The following is a 14,855-nucleotide window of genomic DNA, read 5'->3' as shown; positions in this document are numbered from 1 at the left end:
GGAACTCATTCTGCTGACACAAGCTACTCCAGCACTAACCCCTCTGCCAGCTCCATGCTTGAATGAAAGAGGAACACTTAATTTTTAAAATACTTTTATCCCGCCTTTAGTATTTGGATACTGTCCCTGCACCCTTCCTCTTAACTAGAAGCTTTCAACTGTTGGTTTCTGCTAAATATCCAATTCCTGCTGGATACAATAGCCAAGAGGGTTGAAGGTTTACCCATATAGGCGGCTGACTGGATTTGACAATCTTGTCCACATCCTATGCCCTAAAATCCTAATATCTGAACAAAGACGACCAGATTTTTCTGTGGATAACTTCATGGTTGAGTTTTATTAAACATGCAGTCAAATTGTACTTTTTGGGGGGTGGGGGGCGGGGGGCGGGTGAGTTGCCTATTTATCATGAGATGTCTTTCATTTTCATTTTAGCTTGTTACAGTATTCTTTGCAATATATGTGTATGTGCTGTTAGTAGATACACATTAAAATGTATACTGAAAATGCTATTGAAAATTTGTAGACCAGTTGTTTGATTACAGGAATGAAATTTGCAATACAGTTAGTCCTTGCTTAACGACCGTTTATTTAATGATGGTTTGGAGAAACAACAGGGCTAAATAGGTTACTTACTACCCATCCTCAAAGTTATGACCGTTGCACCATTACCCCAGTCATTTGATTGTGATTTGGGTGCCTGGCAACCAGCTCGCATTTACAACCGTTTGCAGCACCCTGCGGTCACATGATCCTGATTTGCAATTATTCCAGCCAGCTTCCGACATGAAAAATCAACTGGAAACAATCAATCTGCTTTACAGCCGTTGCAATTTGCTTTACGACTGCCGCAAAAATGGTCATAAAATCAGGTCCGGTCATGGGGTGCCTCACTTAATGACCCCATTGCTTCGCGATAAAAATTCCAGTCCCTATTGTTGTTAAGCAGGACTACCTGTATATATGCTTTCTCTATTCTTTATTATTTGCACACTAAAGTAAATAACTGCAATAAATATTCAAATTCAATTCCTAATAAATCACAAGACACAATGAGTTTGTAGATCAAGATCTTTTAATTAAAAAAAAACTATTTGTAGCTAATGGTTATTTAGACATTTTTGGGGGAAAAAAACAACCTACTTTCTCATGATTAGCAATCACTTAAATTTCCACAAACTTGATTATGAATGCTTGACTGTTTACAAAAAAGTAAAATACTCTTATTTATAGGGAATAACCCTGAATAAATCACAAATGCTTTTCACTTGCAGTCAGGAATAACAAATAAAACATTTTAAAACTTATTCTTCAGACTGGTTTACCCTTGCACCAGTTTTCTTTGTTACTGATTAAACAATATTGCTTCCCAAGAATTTATTTTCAGATTAAAGGTTCTGTTATAGGTTTTTTTCGTGTCCGCGTTCTTGTGAATTTAAAATTTAGAACATCCTCACGTCCAGCTTCTTTCATTTGCTGTTCCCATGATCTCTTTTCATTATCATAGCGAATTTTATCATCTTCTGCAAGCTGACAGTAGATCTGTGAAGTAGTACGTGAACTACAGTTACATATCATATTAAGTCCCAATCTTTAACCACGTTTTACTGATTAACCTACAATTGGAAGGGATTCATATGAAATGTGCAAAGGCATAAGGCATGATTTACAAACATTTATGGCTAGGTCTATATAACACTCTAAACCAAACAAACCTCATGATGGTTTAGCTTCATGTATGAACCCAGTTACAAAGAAATGAGGTTCCCAAAATGGTGAAGCTGCCTGCACAAACTGCTGTTAAAAGGAAAAATACTATACAAACGCTAAATGAAGCATTTCTCTCCCAAACCTCAGCCATCTCTAAGGTATCTCAGGATTCAACATTATGTAGGAGCTGTTTATACAAATCATACAAATTTCTATCAAGAAAAAAGAAGAGCTTGGTTAGATACCACCTTTTTTCTGTATGAAACAGATGTATATAAGCCTTCATATCTGGCAAATGCAAGCATGTTTTAATCAGTATCTTAAGGTGAAGTCAAAAAGCAGACCTTAAGGCAAATTTGTTCAAATAATTAATTCAAAATTTATATAACTGAGACATGGTCAGAATAGCAAGTATCTATTGTTTCTGCTTTTGAATAATAGTATTGAATTTTGCCATGGCCAGCAATTAAAATGCTGCTTGCAGTTTTAAAAATAATGTATGCATGCACAAAGCAGGCACTGGTAAAGAATTTTAGCCAAAGAACTTAATGGTCAAAAAAGAGAGCTCTGTTTAAATAGCTATGTATATTATTTAATTATTAATAAAAATGAGGCCTTGCAGTTGTATTTTTTAAATAAGAGGAAAAGATGCTTGAATTCCCCTGGGTCTCAGGAGTCCCATTTCAGCCTTGAAATTATTGAACTTGTTCCCACAGTTATTTGGAGGAAATAGTTAGGATCTGGGGTACAGGTAGACTTACGATGGCAGTTAGGACCAGAATTTCCATCGCTAAGTGATGCGGTCATAAAGCGTGACTGCATCGCTTAGCAACAGCAACTGCCTTCCCACAACCAAGTCAGTGGGGAAGTTGGCAGGAAAATGCAAGTCACAGGCTGGCAGGCAGGCAAGGGGCTGCTGCTGGGCGGGGGACGGAACGAGAGGGTATGCGGGGGAGGGTGAGCAAGGATGTGCAAGAGGCACGGCATGGGTCAGGTGTGAGAGGATGTGCAAGAGGTGCAGGTCAGGGAGGGTGTGGGGGTGTGTGAGAGGTGTGGTTCTGGGAGGATGCACGAGAAGCATGGTGTGGATCAGGTGCACGAGGTTGTGAGGGGGGGCGTGAGAGGTGCGGTGTGGGTCAGAGAGGGGGTGTGAGAGGCACGGCATGGGTCGGGGAGTGTGCACAAGAGGCCGGTGCAGCGCAAGTGCAGAAGGGCTGGTGGACAGTGCTCAGGTGGGGGAGACTTACCCCAGCAATGTGGGACCTTCCATGCCGACTTCCCCATTGACTCTCTGAAGCCAGCAGGGAAGGTTGCAACCGGTGATCCTGTGGTCGTGGGACTCTGCAACCGGTCACCAAGCGCCCTGATCGCGATCACGTGACCACAGGGGTGCTGGGACGGCTGGATTTCAAGGACCAGTTGTAACCACCATCCATTCACTGCCATCATAACTTCAAATGGTTGAGGGCTACCTGTACTGAATTTCAAGCTTGATATCCAATCCTAGCTGCACAAGTATATATAATATAGTTTGGTTCAGAGGAAAGAGGAAACCAGAGTTCCCACTCTATGAATTGTAGGACAGCCATGTTACTCTATGACAGCCAAAAACCAAGAGTCTGGTATCTTTTCCAAATAACAAATTTTATGGAAAGGCATCAACTTTCATGAGACATAGGTTACTTCATTAGACGCGTGGAGTTGCTCTATGAGCGAGCATATACAAACCTTTGGCTAATATATTCTTCCTGCTCTTTTTTCACCTGACAATCTAGGAGTCTAACACTTCTGATCTAAGTAATCATAATTCCCAGACACAAGAGATCCACAGCCCTAGGTTCATATACTCACCTATTTTCAATAACTGCAGAGCCATGATATAGACACTGATTCCTTTCACAAGTGGGATGCAATTATCATCATTCTAAAGCACTTGGCTGTAGACTTAAACACGATAGACTCCTAATCTACATATCAATTTAAACTTGGCATTGATACCAATTTTATCATAGTACCTGCTTTTGAGAACTGGGCAGGTTTTTCCATTCTTCAGATAAAGCTGTCAACTTTTCCTACAAGAAAAGAAAGCAAAGGAATATTTCACTAAAATAATGTAGCCACTTTAATAATGGACAATATGTATTACTCTAAAGCAAAATTATTAAAGATCCAATGTAAATAAAAATTTGATATTATTTAATTTTATACTGCTCTTCAATCGTTTTTCATGGTGCTTGTGAGAATCTACAACTACAGCTATAAATAAAACAATGATTCACAATTGGCAAAATTACAAATACAGCAAAAACTCAGCAAAATTAATTTACACTGACAGTTATGGGCAAAGGAGTAATGAAAAGAGGAATGGTAAAAGAAGAGTTGATAAGTTATCTATAAATAGCTTTGCTTAATTCTTCTCTGTTACTTGTTAGTAAATTTATTGACTAAACCACCCTGCCATTGCTGTTGGAAATACGTGGTTTCTTTCTTTTCTGCAGATCACCAAAGCCAGAGGAAAAACATAGGTGTTGAAACTGGGAGTATCTCTAAAAGTTTAAACTATCTGCTAAAAGGAAGGTTAGCAAGAAGGTTTTTTAAAGTTAAGATTGTCACTATGACGTTCTCTGCAAGCCAATTAAGGATGCAGTCAGAATACAAGGAGGTCCCAATTCCTGGGATAAAATGTAATTCCCTGAGATTTTCTTATGTTCTTGAACATAATTTAGTTCTGACTGTAAGATGTCATGTATTGGGCCTGACCATCCTAGGCTTATGGAACAAGTACAGTTTTCAAAATTCAATATGGGTAATTGATCTCAGAAATAATTCTTTGGTGAAAGGCGTAATTTTTGAGACTCTCCCAACTCCGTGAATATAGCTCAGCTTTGGCCACTATGTGTCACTATTGGCTTGACCATCCTGATTAACGGGACAAAAAATATTCCAGGGGATTCTAAAGATTATGGCTTAGGCAAAACACATAAGCAGACTGTGCCCAATCTGTTAGGCTTCAAGGAAGAGGGAGAAGCCTCCAGAGACAGGTATAAAGATAACTTCCTTGTTCAGCATATAACATATCTGCCAACTTAGCCCTTAATGACAGGAATCAATCAAAATTCACATATCCATTACAACAGTTATTAATTATTTTGGCAGAATTTCAGTATTTATGAACTACTTGAAAAATTATTTGTTGTTTTGCACCCAGCAAAATAGAATCAGTGTTAAGTACAAATGGGCAGCAGATCATAAATGTATGGAAGATTTACAACTGAAAACTACTGATCTACCTATTTGAGTTTGCATGAAGTACAAAGCAAGCAATTTCTTTTGCAGTCAAAATCATAAGATCTTGTATACCTTTGAACTCCTACTAAAATTTAAATCTTGTGGCATGACAAATGGGCAACAACCAATTTTGTTTAGATCTAATGCTCACATCAGTGCACAAAATGGGCATACAGAACATTTCATTTTGAAGTATGTCAGGTGCAAAAAAATAACACCAAGATTTGATTGTGAAGTTGGCTGTCTTACAGTGAACTATGAGTTTGAAACACTTCCAAAATGCCTGAAACAACCCATTTTAAGCTCAGAACAGCAGTTTTGTGAAATTTCATGCTTAAAAATATTACAAAACAAAGTCTTTTATGTCCTCCTGTAAAATAACCTTTATGTCAGGGGTTCTCAAATTATAGGACATGAAGCAACTTGGGGAAAAGTTTGTTTAAAAAAAGCCTTCTCAGGCTTTAGAACCTGATCAAGCAAAGCTTGAGTTGTGCCAAAACTCATTCTGGGATTTGCCTGCACAAGCCCACAAAGTCTGAGAACCCTTATGATTCAGGAATTAAAATTCACTCATTAAAATTAGGTGGTATATTAATGTTTTGCCCCATTAGTTTTATTCACCAGTGGGGGTGAGTAGGTGGTAGTTTACACAAATTCATTTTAGGGAGTTGCAGTAATACAAAGTTTGAAAATCTCTTCTTTATGCTACTTGCCATCTCATTTTGTTTACCTTATTTGAAGTGCCTTTAATTTCTTGGAAATTTTCAGAAAAAAAAATGTTGAAAGCACTACGGTTTCTTTTTGGTTTTCCAAGTGCTGCTAATTCCTACAGTAACGAAAGGACATCATTATGCCAACATTTCATTTGAAGTTGTATCCAGTTGCAAATTCACATCGCTGAACAACAGAGAACGTAAAGGGCCTTTGTAAAACAAATGTACTTATTGATAAAGAATGGCAATTTTTCATGCAAATAAATAATGTTAACAATTTATGTACTTCACAAAGTACTGTTCTGGAAGGCCCTCTGATCTTGTAAACTCAAGGGAAGTCAGTAAGAGCCTGCATATTAAGGCAAGTTGGAAGCACCTGTATCTCAGCGCCTGCTCTGAATTCCAGTTCTCACTAGATACACCAGTATTCCTAATACAGCACTACATTATGAGGCATTTTAATCACATTTTTAAAAAGCTTTTGATTGTAAAGATTCATATAAAAACTGGGTTAGGGTTAGTCACATTTCTTCAAATTGTGCAATGGCGTGTTGTGCTCATAATGGAACTGTGTTTAATTTGAACTTGAAACAGAGTTCTGCCCAAACGTTCTGCTGAAACGTTTCAGGTTAGCTCTGTTACCCTCAAACAAATCTCAGAACAGCTCATGCTTTGTTCTGACCCTGCAATAAAGTTCTCTGAATATGATTCCAGTGACTGGAACACTGGGAACATCAAAATGGCCAAATTTTGATTCAGGTATGTGTTCTGAAGTGTTCAATAAATGACGACGACTAAAAGTGGGAAGTACGACCAGTAGAACCAGTATGGTGTAACAGGAAAGGTGCTAGACTGGGTTCTAGTCCTGCCTTAGTCATGAAAGCTGGCTGTGTAACTTTGGGCTAGACTCTTGGCCTAACTAACCTCACAGGGTCGTTGTTGTGGGGAAAATATGAGGTAGGAGCATTATGAATGCTGCCTTGAATAGGTGGGATATAAACAATATTTTAAAAATTATTTTTTATTTTATAAAAAATTAAAATTTAACAATATGAAGTATTTAATAAATAAGGTAAAGACTCTATTGAGAGGAACTCTACTCATCATGACAAATGTCCATGTCCATACGGGGTTTGCGGGGGAGGAGACAATGGTATGTAAATGGTTTGCCATTATATGATAGTTTTTTAATTTCACAATATGCTTACTTTCTGGGATTTCCTGGTGATCTCCCATCCAAGCACCGAGCAGGCCCAACTCTGGTTAGTTTTCAAGCTCAGACAAAATTGGCTACCTGCTACCATAATCTCAGATTATTTTAGGGAGTGAAAGTTTTAGCAGAATGACAATGATGCCTCACAGACTTCTGCCACTATTGCTGATTTTTAAAATTGAAGATAAACCATTTTGAATCAGACATATACGTACACATATCTGTATACATGTGCATGTCTATGAACATACTTAGGCTACATGCCGTCACAAGGAACATTTCAAAAGAAGGAAACACGTTATTTAAAAGGCAAAGCAAGTCCAAAATATTTCTCCAGTTTATGCAAATTTCATCCAAAAGCTTTAAAAATTATTATCCTGATCTTTAAATCAGTTTCTTTTCCAAATTTCCACAGATTCTAAGGAATTTATTTTGAAATAGTTTACCACTAAAATTTGGTACTGCTGAGTTCAATGACAAATTTTGTGGAATTTTTTTTAAACACACTACCTACAAGATTCCCATCCCTTACAGAGAAAGAATCCAGATAAGAAGTTACCCAAAAGACAGCACAGAAATAGTTTCAGTAAATACAAATATTGAGTTAACATTTAATAATAATAATAATAATATATTAATTTAGAGGCTGTCCAACTCCCTGACTCTGAGCAGTTTACAATTTTTAAAACATTTAAAACAAGAACAATACAAAAAACACAAAAACAGCACAAGACAAAAGAACGATGGCAAGAAAGTAAGCCCAGAGGGGAACAGAAAGGAATAATCTGAATATAAGCATACCAGCTCTATAGTTAATTCAGACAAGGAACAATTACTTTTATTGCTGAACAATAAATTTAAACATAATAATAATGATGATGATGATGATGTTCCCTCAGGCATGGGGCACAGAAGCTGGGTGAGTCCATCAATGTGATTCTGAGTTTTCATATGTCTGAGTTGGGTATGCCCTTGGGTGCCATTTTGTTTGGTTTTTAACCCTATGTTCATTGCCCAGAGTTGCAGTTGCAAGATGGACAACCATATAATTTGAGTTAGAAATAATACTGACATTAGTATATGAAATATATCAATATATTCAATTTTATTATGATCTCATGATTTCGAACTATATGAAATATCTCATTTGATATTTCTCCTTTAATCACATAGCAGTGCTCAAAAGACATGCATCATGCCATTTATTGTTAGCATGAATAAATACCAGTTAGAGGTTTCTTTACCAAAATACTCATAACTAAACAGTGGGTCACAGCTTGAGATATTTTGAAAGAAAAAATACAGCCAAATTCATAATAAAATATATTTTTTTACTGAAGATTTGATAGTACAACATACTTCAATGCCCTCACATATTTTGATAATGAGAATATAACTTACTAGGCACTAACCTTCTTTATTTTTGCTTCTTTTTTTCCTTGCCTTTTCTTCCTTCTTTCCTCTTTCAAAGCTGCCTCCTGCACAGGACTTAGCCCAGATTTATATTTGGCCATTTGTTCTCTAAATATATCCCATTCAGCTTTTGCAATTGCTTCATAATGCTAAAAATAAAGAATACTACATTTTGCAATAAACATGTACTACATACTTCTATCAAGCAACTTTGAAATATCAAATATTATTTTAAAGAAATAGCATACTATATTATCTATCAATACAAGAAGCATTTCTTCACAGTTCTAGGGATCATGGGATTACTAATGAAAATAAAATTCTATTTGTAAGTAAAAAATTATGCAGAAAAAATCATACATACTTGTTTCTCAGATTCTGGTAATTCCCTCCAGATACGACCCATCTGTTTTGTAAACTGCTGACTGTTCAGTTCTAAATAATAATAATAATAATAATAATATATATATATATATATATATATATATATATATATATATATTTAAAGTTTACATTCATATACATGGTGGATTTGGCAGACACGTGTATATCAATACAGTGCTAGGCAAGTTAAACTTTGGTATCCATACCATCCACAATTACCCTGATTTTCTGAAAAATCTAAACAAGGGAGTTAGTGAGCAAATTGTATTTCTTTAACTATGAAAACATGGCATATCACTCATAGTTCTTCTATATAACAAGACAAAAAGGGGATTATGGCTTTTTAAGGAGATTGTCCCCTGAAAAAAAATTGTAACAGTAGATTCCAGTGGTGTGATTCCTTGATGGAAAATAAAAAATAGCACTTACTGAATCTGATTTCAAAGAACTAGAGAAGGTTGCATAAGTAACTTACTACTTTTTATTTGTGGCAATTCTTTGCCACACAGATAAACAGTGAATTGAATGACTTCTTTCAGTTAGATACTTCCTGATATTGGCCAAAACTATCTGGACTTAAGTTTCTTCGTCTCTTTATTTAAAACTGGGATGAAAGCAGCCCTTTTCCACTTGAACCAATAGTTAGAATTTATTAAAAGTTACTGATTTATTTATATATAGGTAAAGGTAAAGGTTTCCCTTGACGTAAAGTCCAGTCGAATCCGACTCTAGGGGGCGGTGCTCATCTCCGTTTCTAAGCCTTGGAGCCGGCGTTGTCATAGACACTTCCGGGTCATGTGGCCAGCATGATGACACGGAACGCCGTTACCTTCCCGCCGAAGCGGTACCTATTGATCTACTCACATTTGCATGTTTTCGAACTGCTAGGTGAGCAGGAGCTGGGACTAGCAATGGGAGCTCACCCCGCCGCACGGTTTCGAACCGCCGACCTTCCGATCGGCAGCTCAGCGGTTTAACCCGCAGCGCCACCGCGTCCCTGGCTATTTTTATTTTTATATATATATATATATATATATATATATATATATATAAAAATAATATTTAAAACACTTATATTTGGGAAGGAAAAATGTATTTTCACATGTTTTGACTTGCATTACAGGTAACAGAAAATTCTTTAAAATCGGTTATCCCCATTAATTTGTGGAGTCACACCTTAAAGCTATTTATGTTGATGGCATTCATTCCTTCCATACTTCATATTTTTCTTGCTTATAGTAGCAAGTCAAAAGCATATGAAAATTACTTATAAATCAGTGATATGTTTGTTTTTTACACTACTCCTCAAAATCTTTCTCACTTGCACCTGCAATTAAACTAAGTATATGTATAACTTATAACAGATTTTGTGGAGTCATTTGTTTTAATCTAGAAGGAATTTTATTTATTTAAATATTTTTACAATATTTATAACTTGCCCTGGCAAACTCTAGGCAGGTTACAACTAACTTCAAAAAATTACATTAAACAGATATCGAGGAAATTAATTTCTTAACTCTAGACAAACTTTTAGTAAGTTTCTTACCTGGATATTTTTTCTGGTAAATATGACGTTGGTCCTTAAGAAAATTAAGGTATGGTGTCAGAGGACGCTTTGGACAACTGTCAGAACTAGTATATTTTGAAAAACATTTCTCCAGTGAACAAGTGACACCGCTTCTAAACAGAAACAAAAATATCAATTATTAATACTTCTACACTGTAGCGGAAGTTTATAAATAATGGGAAACCAGGCATTACTAAAAAAGAGACATAGTCTTCAGTCTAATGGAAAGCATTCAGTTACAACCATATCATAATCGCAAATATAGAAAGAATGTCCTAATTTAAACGTCTTTTACCTAAGCCTAGAACAAAATCACCAAGGTTGTAAGTTGCATCTGAACTTCCTCTAGGCTAGATATGGAATATCAAAGAGAAAACACAGGAGGAAAACAAACCAAAAGGAAAAAAAAAATCATGCAGGCTGTTTGTTTGAATTCTATATAAACTAATCATGATGTTAAACCAGGGTTTCTCAACCAAGGTTCCGTGGATCCCTAGGGTTCTGCAAGAGGTCACTAGGAATTCCCGGGGAGATCACCATTTATTTAAAAAAATATTTCAAATTTGGGCAACTTCATATTAAAGAGGTAAGTTTCATTATTTTGAGTTTAAAAACAGTTACTGCATACATACAGGCCTACCCATGAAACAAATATAATAATTTTGTAACTTCTGGCCTATATTTGAGCCTTAATGTGCAGGGGTTCCTTGGGGCCCGAAAAATATTTCAAGGATTCCTCCAGGGTCAAAAGGTTGAGAAAGGCTATGTTTAACTATAAAAGGAGTTCACACATTGCACTAAGCCAAACTTTCTCAACCTTTTGACCCTGGAGAGTAAAGTTGTAGCTGAGTGTATCTGCCCTTGGGGTGAAGAGGAAGTTGAAGCCCTTATAAATTACAAGTGTTGCATTATACATTTTATAGGGACATTAGGTCAATCTATATTTTACCCCTAATAGCTAAATTCCCTGGGAATCCAGATAATTTTTATGTGAACCATCTTCTTCAGGATCTAAAAGTTACCCCCAGAGGTAAGACAGGCCCCCACTCTCCTGTCCTTCAGGAAGGGGGTTAAAACCTGGTTATGCCACCTGGCTTGGGGTGGGAGAGGCAACAGCCATACATGGAGGTGGTTGGCACCATGATGGTTCCAACAGTAAGATCTTGATTTGCCATCTTGTATTTATATTTTAAATTTGTATTTTTATATGTATATCACATTTTTGTATTTTTATATGTATATAATATATATTTATATTTATTACATTGTATTTTTAATTAGATGCTATTTTTATTATTGTAAACCGCCCAGAGTTGTTGTATACGAGTTGGGCAGTCAAAGAGTTCGTTCAATCAATCCATTGTGTGCGCAGCAGCCAAATTTTGGGCAGTCAAGAAGTTCGATAAATAAATAAAGCAGCCAAATTTTGTGTTGTTGCAATGAAAATAAAACAAGATGGGTTAAAGAAGTAATTACCCTTGTTTTAAATATCACGTTTAAATTGAAAACTCTTCCCACGACCCGAGTTCGATCCCAGCAGAAGCTGGATTCTCTGGTAGCTGGCTCAGGTCAACTCAGCCTTCCATCCTTCCAAGGTTGGTAAAATGAGTCCCCAGCTTGCTGGGGAAGGTGACGACTGGGGAAGGCAATGGCAAACCACCCCGCTCCACAGTCTGCCAAGAAAACGTCGCAAAAGCAGCATCCCCCCAGAGGGTCAGACATGACTCGGTGCTTGCACAGGGGACGTTTCACACAATGTTTTAGATTCACACCACCTCGGTAACAAATGTATTAATATAGTAATAGAGGAGTGAATACTTTATTTTTATGTGATCTACTTGATTAGTCAGTATATTAGTTGGTAGTATATTATTGTATCTCTTTGTTTCGCTCTGTTTTTGTCCTTTTAAATTTTGCTGGTCATTGAACAATAAAAATTGATTGGGGAACTCTTTTAATAATTTTCAGGTCTCAGGGAACCCCTGCATAAAAATAGCAAAAAATACAAAAGCTTCACAATACAATTCAATTCTAACCTACACAATCCACGTTTTATAACACTTTCAACAGCAAAGTGATAGGCTGGAAGGTGAATCGCAGCGTGTGAAAATTCCCACCACTGAGAGCGGTAGTACTGTTCACCGCGCCAAGTTCAAATAAGAATGTTCATTTTTTTCAACCTTTCTCAGAACCCTAGTGTCCACAAAGCAAATAGTATGCACAAAGCCATAATAAGGAATGGCTTATTTATGGCTTAGCATTATGTGTCAATTATGGCATAAATTTTAGAACAGTAAATCATAGTTGCAAAACACAGATTTTTGTTGGCTTATTGATTGCAACTGTGCTTTTTCTGGTGTGTGTCCTGATTTAGTTTTGCACTCTAGCCAGAACACTAACCCATCAATATAAACTAAACAAGAAAAGTTAAAAAGTAACCAACAAGATAGATACTAAGATATACCCTTCTCAAATCCCTTAAGTATATATTAAAAACCAACACATTCTAATACAGGCTTCTTTACAAAAATAGCTATTTATAATTCAAAAGAAGTGCAGGAAGGAAACGATTGTGACTACATTTCAAATAAAATAATCTGGGATAAAGGCCAAGATTCATAACTGAGGCTCAGTGTTGAGAAAGGAAACAACATATTTGTTCCATAATTTATAATAATTTATCTATATTCAGGAGGGTTCTTTCTTCTCTGGAGACCCAGATTCGGAAATTCAGGGAGGTGAAGTTTGGAATTACAGGGATAGTGTTATTGCAAGAAAGCATAAAATCACTATTTTAAATCTCGGGTTTTGATATCCTGCCTCATACTCATCCCCAACAGAGAATTACTGTACCTCCTCCGTTTCTGAAACAGACGCCTGTGCTTTTGCCCATCATGTTTCAGCCACAAAAAGACCTCCAAAGATAGGAAAACGATGGAGGAAAGCTGAAGTTGAGGCTGTGGCCACGAGCTGCTTCTCTACCGGCTAAGCCCGGACGGGCTGGACCTCCAAATGGCCGGGAATTACGAAAGCTGGAAGCCCAAATCATTAGGAAGAACAGGCCGTTGGGGGGTCATTTTAAAACGGCGTCGGGTTACGCCTATGGGAGCCATCCCGACCCCCGCCAAGGAAGGTCAGAGGGACGGACAGACGAGCGTTGCGAAGAAAGGGAGATGGGGTGAGAAGGAAGGAGGAACGCCGCGACTTGCTTTACCTGAGAATGCAACGCGGCCCAGACACATATACGGACGCTAACATACGAGCGAGCAGCGCCGCCGCCATAAGAGTCTCGCCCAGAGCTGCCCCTCAGGCGGCCCTCGCGCCTCCAACCCGCCGCGCGCCAATACGATCCAAGGGCGACCCGGATGTTCTTTAACCGCAGACATAAAGAGAGACGGGCTCCACTAGGCGCATGCGCCAGCCAACCCGAGGGGGACAAATTTTTCGGTTACTGCAATTTCCGGTTTCTATGGGTGGCCCATAGAAAGGTCCACAACATAGTAAAGAAAGAGGAAGCGGGCGATCTTTTTGTCACTCTATTTCTTTGGTTGCCGTTGTCCTGAATAATGTTGGAAACCAGGCGTGACGGAAAAAAAAAGCTCTTTGGCGAGAAACCAACTGTACACATTGTACACGTGCGCGCGATCGCTTTGGCGGGAAGTCAGTTTTCTACGGCAAGACCAATCAGGGAACAGGAAGAGGTTATTCCCGCCCATGACGGGAAGGGGGACTAGAGGGATAGGTACGGTAAAAGTGGAGGCGGGCTCAATAGGCCACATGTCTGTCAAGTCCTGTCAGACGCAACAGGGTTAAAAACAAAAGGGTGGCGCATGCGTGTTACCAACTGAAAGCGGCGACAGTAGGGGATGAAGGCTTGGTGTAGAAGAGGGTCAATAAGCCGGTAAGAGTCATTAGAGCAGTGTTTGTCAACCATGGCAACTTGAAGACGTGTGGACTTCAACTCCCAGAATTCCCAAGCCAACCATGCTGGCTGGGGAATTCTGGGAGTTGAAGTCCACACATCTTCAAGTTGCCAAGGTTGACAAACACTGCATTAGGGAGTGAATGGCGTATGCATTTGGTAAAGGAGTCTCTGCATAGCAGGCTGTGGTGGTGTTTCAATAGCTTGTGCTTTCTCATTTCTGGAGAATTTTTATTATCTGGGCTTCCTATACACGTTTCTAAAATTGCGTTTTTCACCTAACATTCTACTGTTGCCTTGAAGGCAACAGTAATCAGCTAATTTTGCTCAAGATCATAAACACTGAAGAGGGTTTTGTTGTTTTTGTAGTGGCAAGTTAACATTCAAATATTGCTTCCTTAACATTGTTTACGGCAAGGGCATAGATAACCTTATTTCTGTGAACCATATTCAAGAGGTGACGCAGGATTCTTTCAGCATTCCTGCAGATTGGAGGAGCCTTTATATTCCCTTTTGGAAGAACCATGGGAATATTTTGCTCAAAGCAACCCTCCTGAATTTTATCTTATGTAATACAACGGCCAACCTTATAGCAATGTTACGTTCTCCAGAGCCCATAATCCGGAGTAGCAAAAGCAGAAGGGC

The 14,855-nt window shown here is 38.0% G+C and overlaps 1 protein-coding gene across 1 annotated transcript; it reads right to left on the bottom strand.

Moving 5' to 3' along the window:
* Nucleotides 1-1,063: 1,063 nt before the first annotated feature.
* TFAM (transcription factor A, mitochondrial) lies at nt 1,064-13,649 on the bottom strand. The gene is made up of 7 exons (XM_063307486.1): nt 13,503-13,649; nt 10,268-10,401; nt 8,702-8,772; nt 8,337-8,486; nt 5,729-5,824; nt 3,726-3,782; nt 1,064-1,542 (listed from the first exon to the last, which is right to left on the bottom strand). The coding sequence occupies exons 1-7, from the start codon at nt 13,568-13,570 to the stop codon at nt 1,384-1,386; spliced, it is 735 nt and encodes a 244-aa protein (XP_063163556.1). The 5' UTR covers nt 13,571-13,649; the 3' UTR covers nt 1,064-1,383.
* Nucleotides 13,650-14,855: the final 1,206 nt, after the last annotated feature.

The sequence above is a fragment of the Candoia aspera genome, chromosome 6, assembly GCF_035149785.1.
Source record: "Candoia aspera isolate rCanAsp1 chromosome 6, rCanAsp1.hap2, whole genome shotgun sequence".
NCBI lineage: Eukaryota > Metazoa > Chordata > Lepidosauria > Squamata > Boidae > Candoia > Candoia aspera.
Note: the sequence above shows the minus strand (reverse complement) of the source record. Positions and strands in the feature narration are given on the sequence as shown.

What these genes read in the sequence shown, in the direction of transcription:
- TFAM (XM_063307486.1), bottom strand. Translation starts at nt 13,570, where the DNA reads ATGGCGGCGGCGCTGCTCGCTCGTATGTTAGCGTCCGTATATGTGTCT. An exon ending in TTACCAGAAAAAATATCCAG is followed by an intron (nt 8,773 to 10,267) that starts GTAAGAAACTTA and finishes ATTATTATTTAG; the next exon opens with AACTGAACAGTCAGCAGTTT. An exon ending in AAGAAGCAAAAATAAAGAAG is followed by an intron (nt 5,825 to 8,336) that starts GTTAGTGCCTAG and finishes TCGTTACTGTAG; the next exon opens with GAATTAGCAGCACTTGGAAA.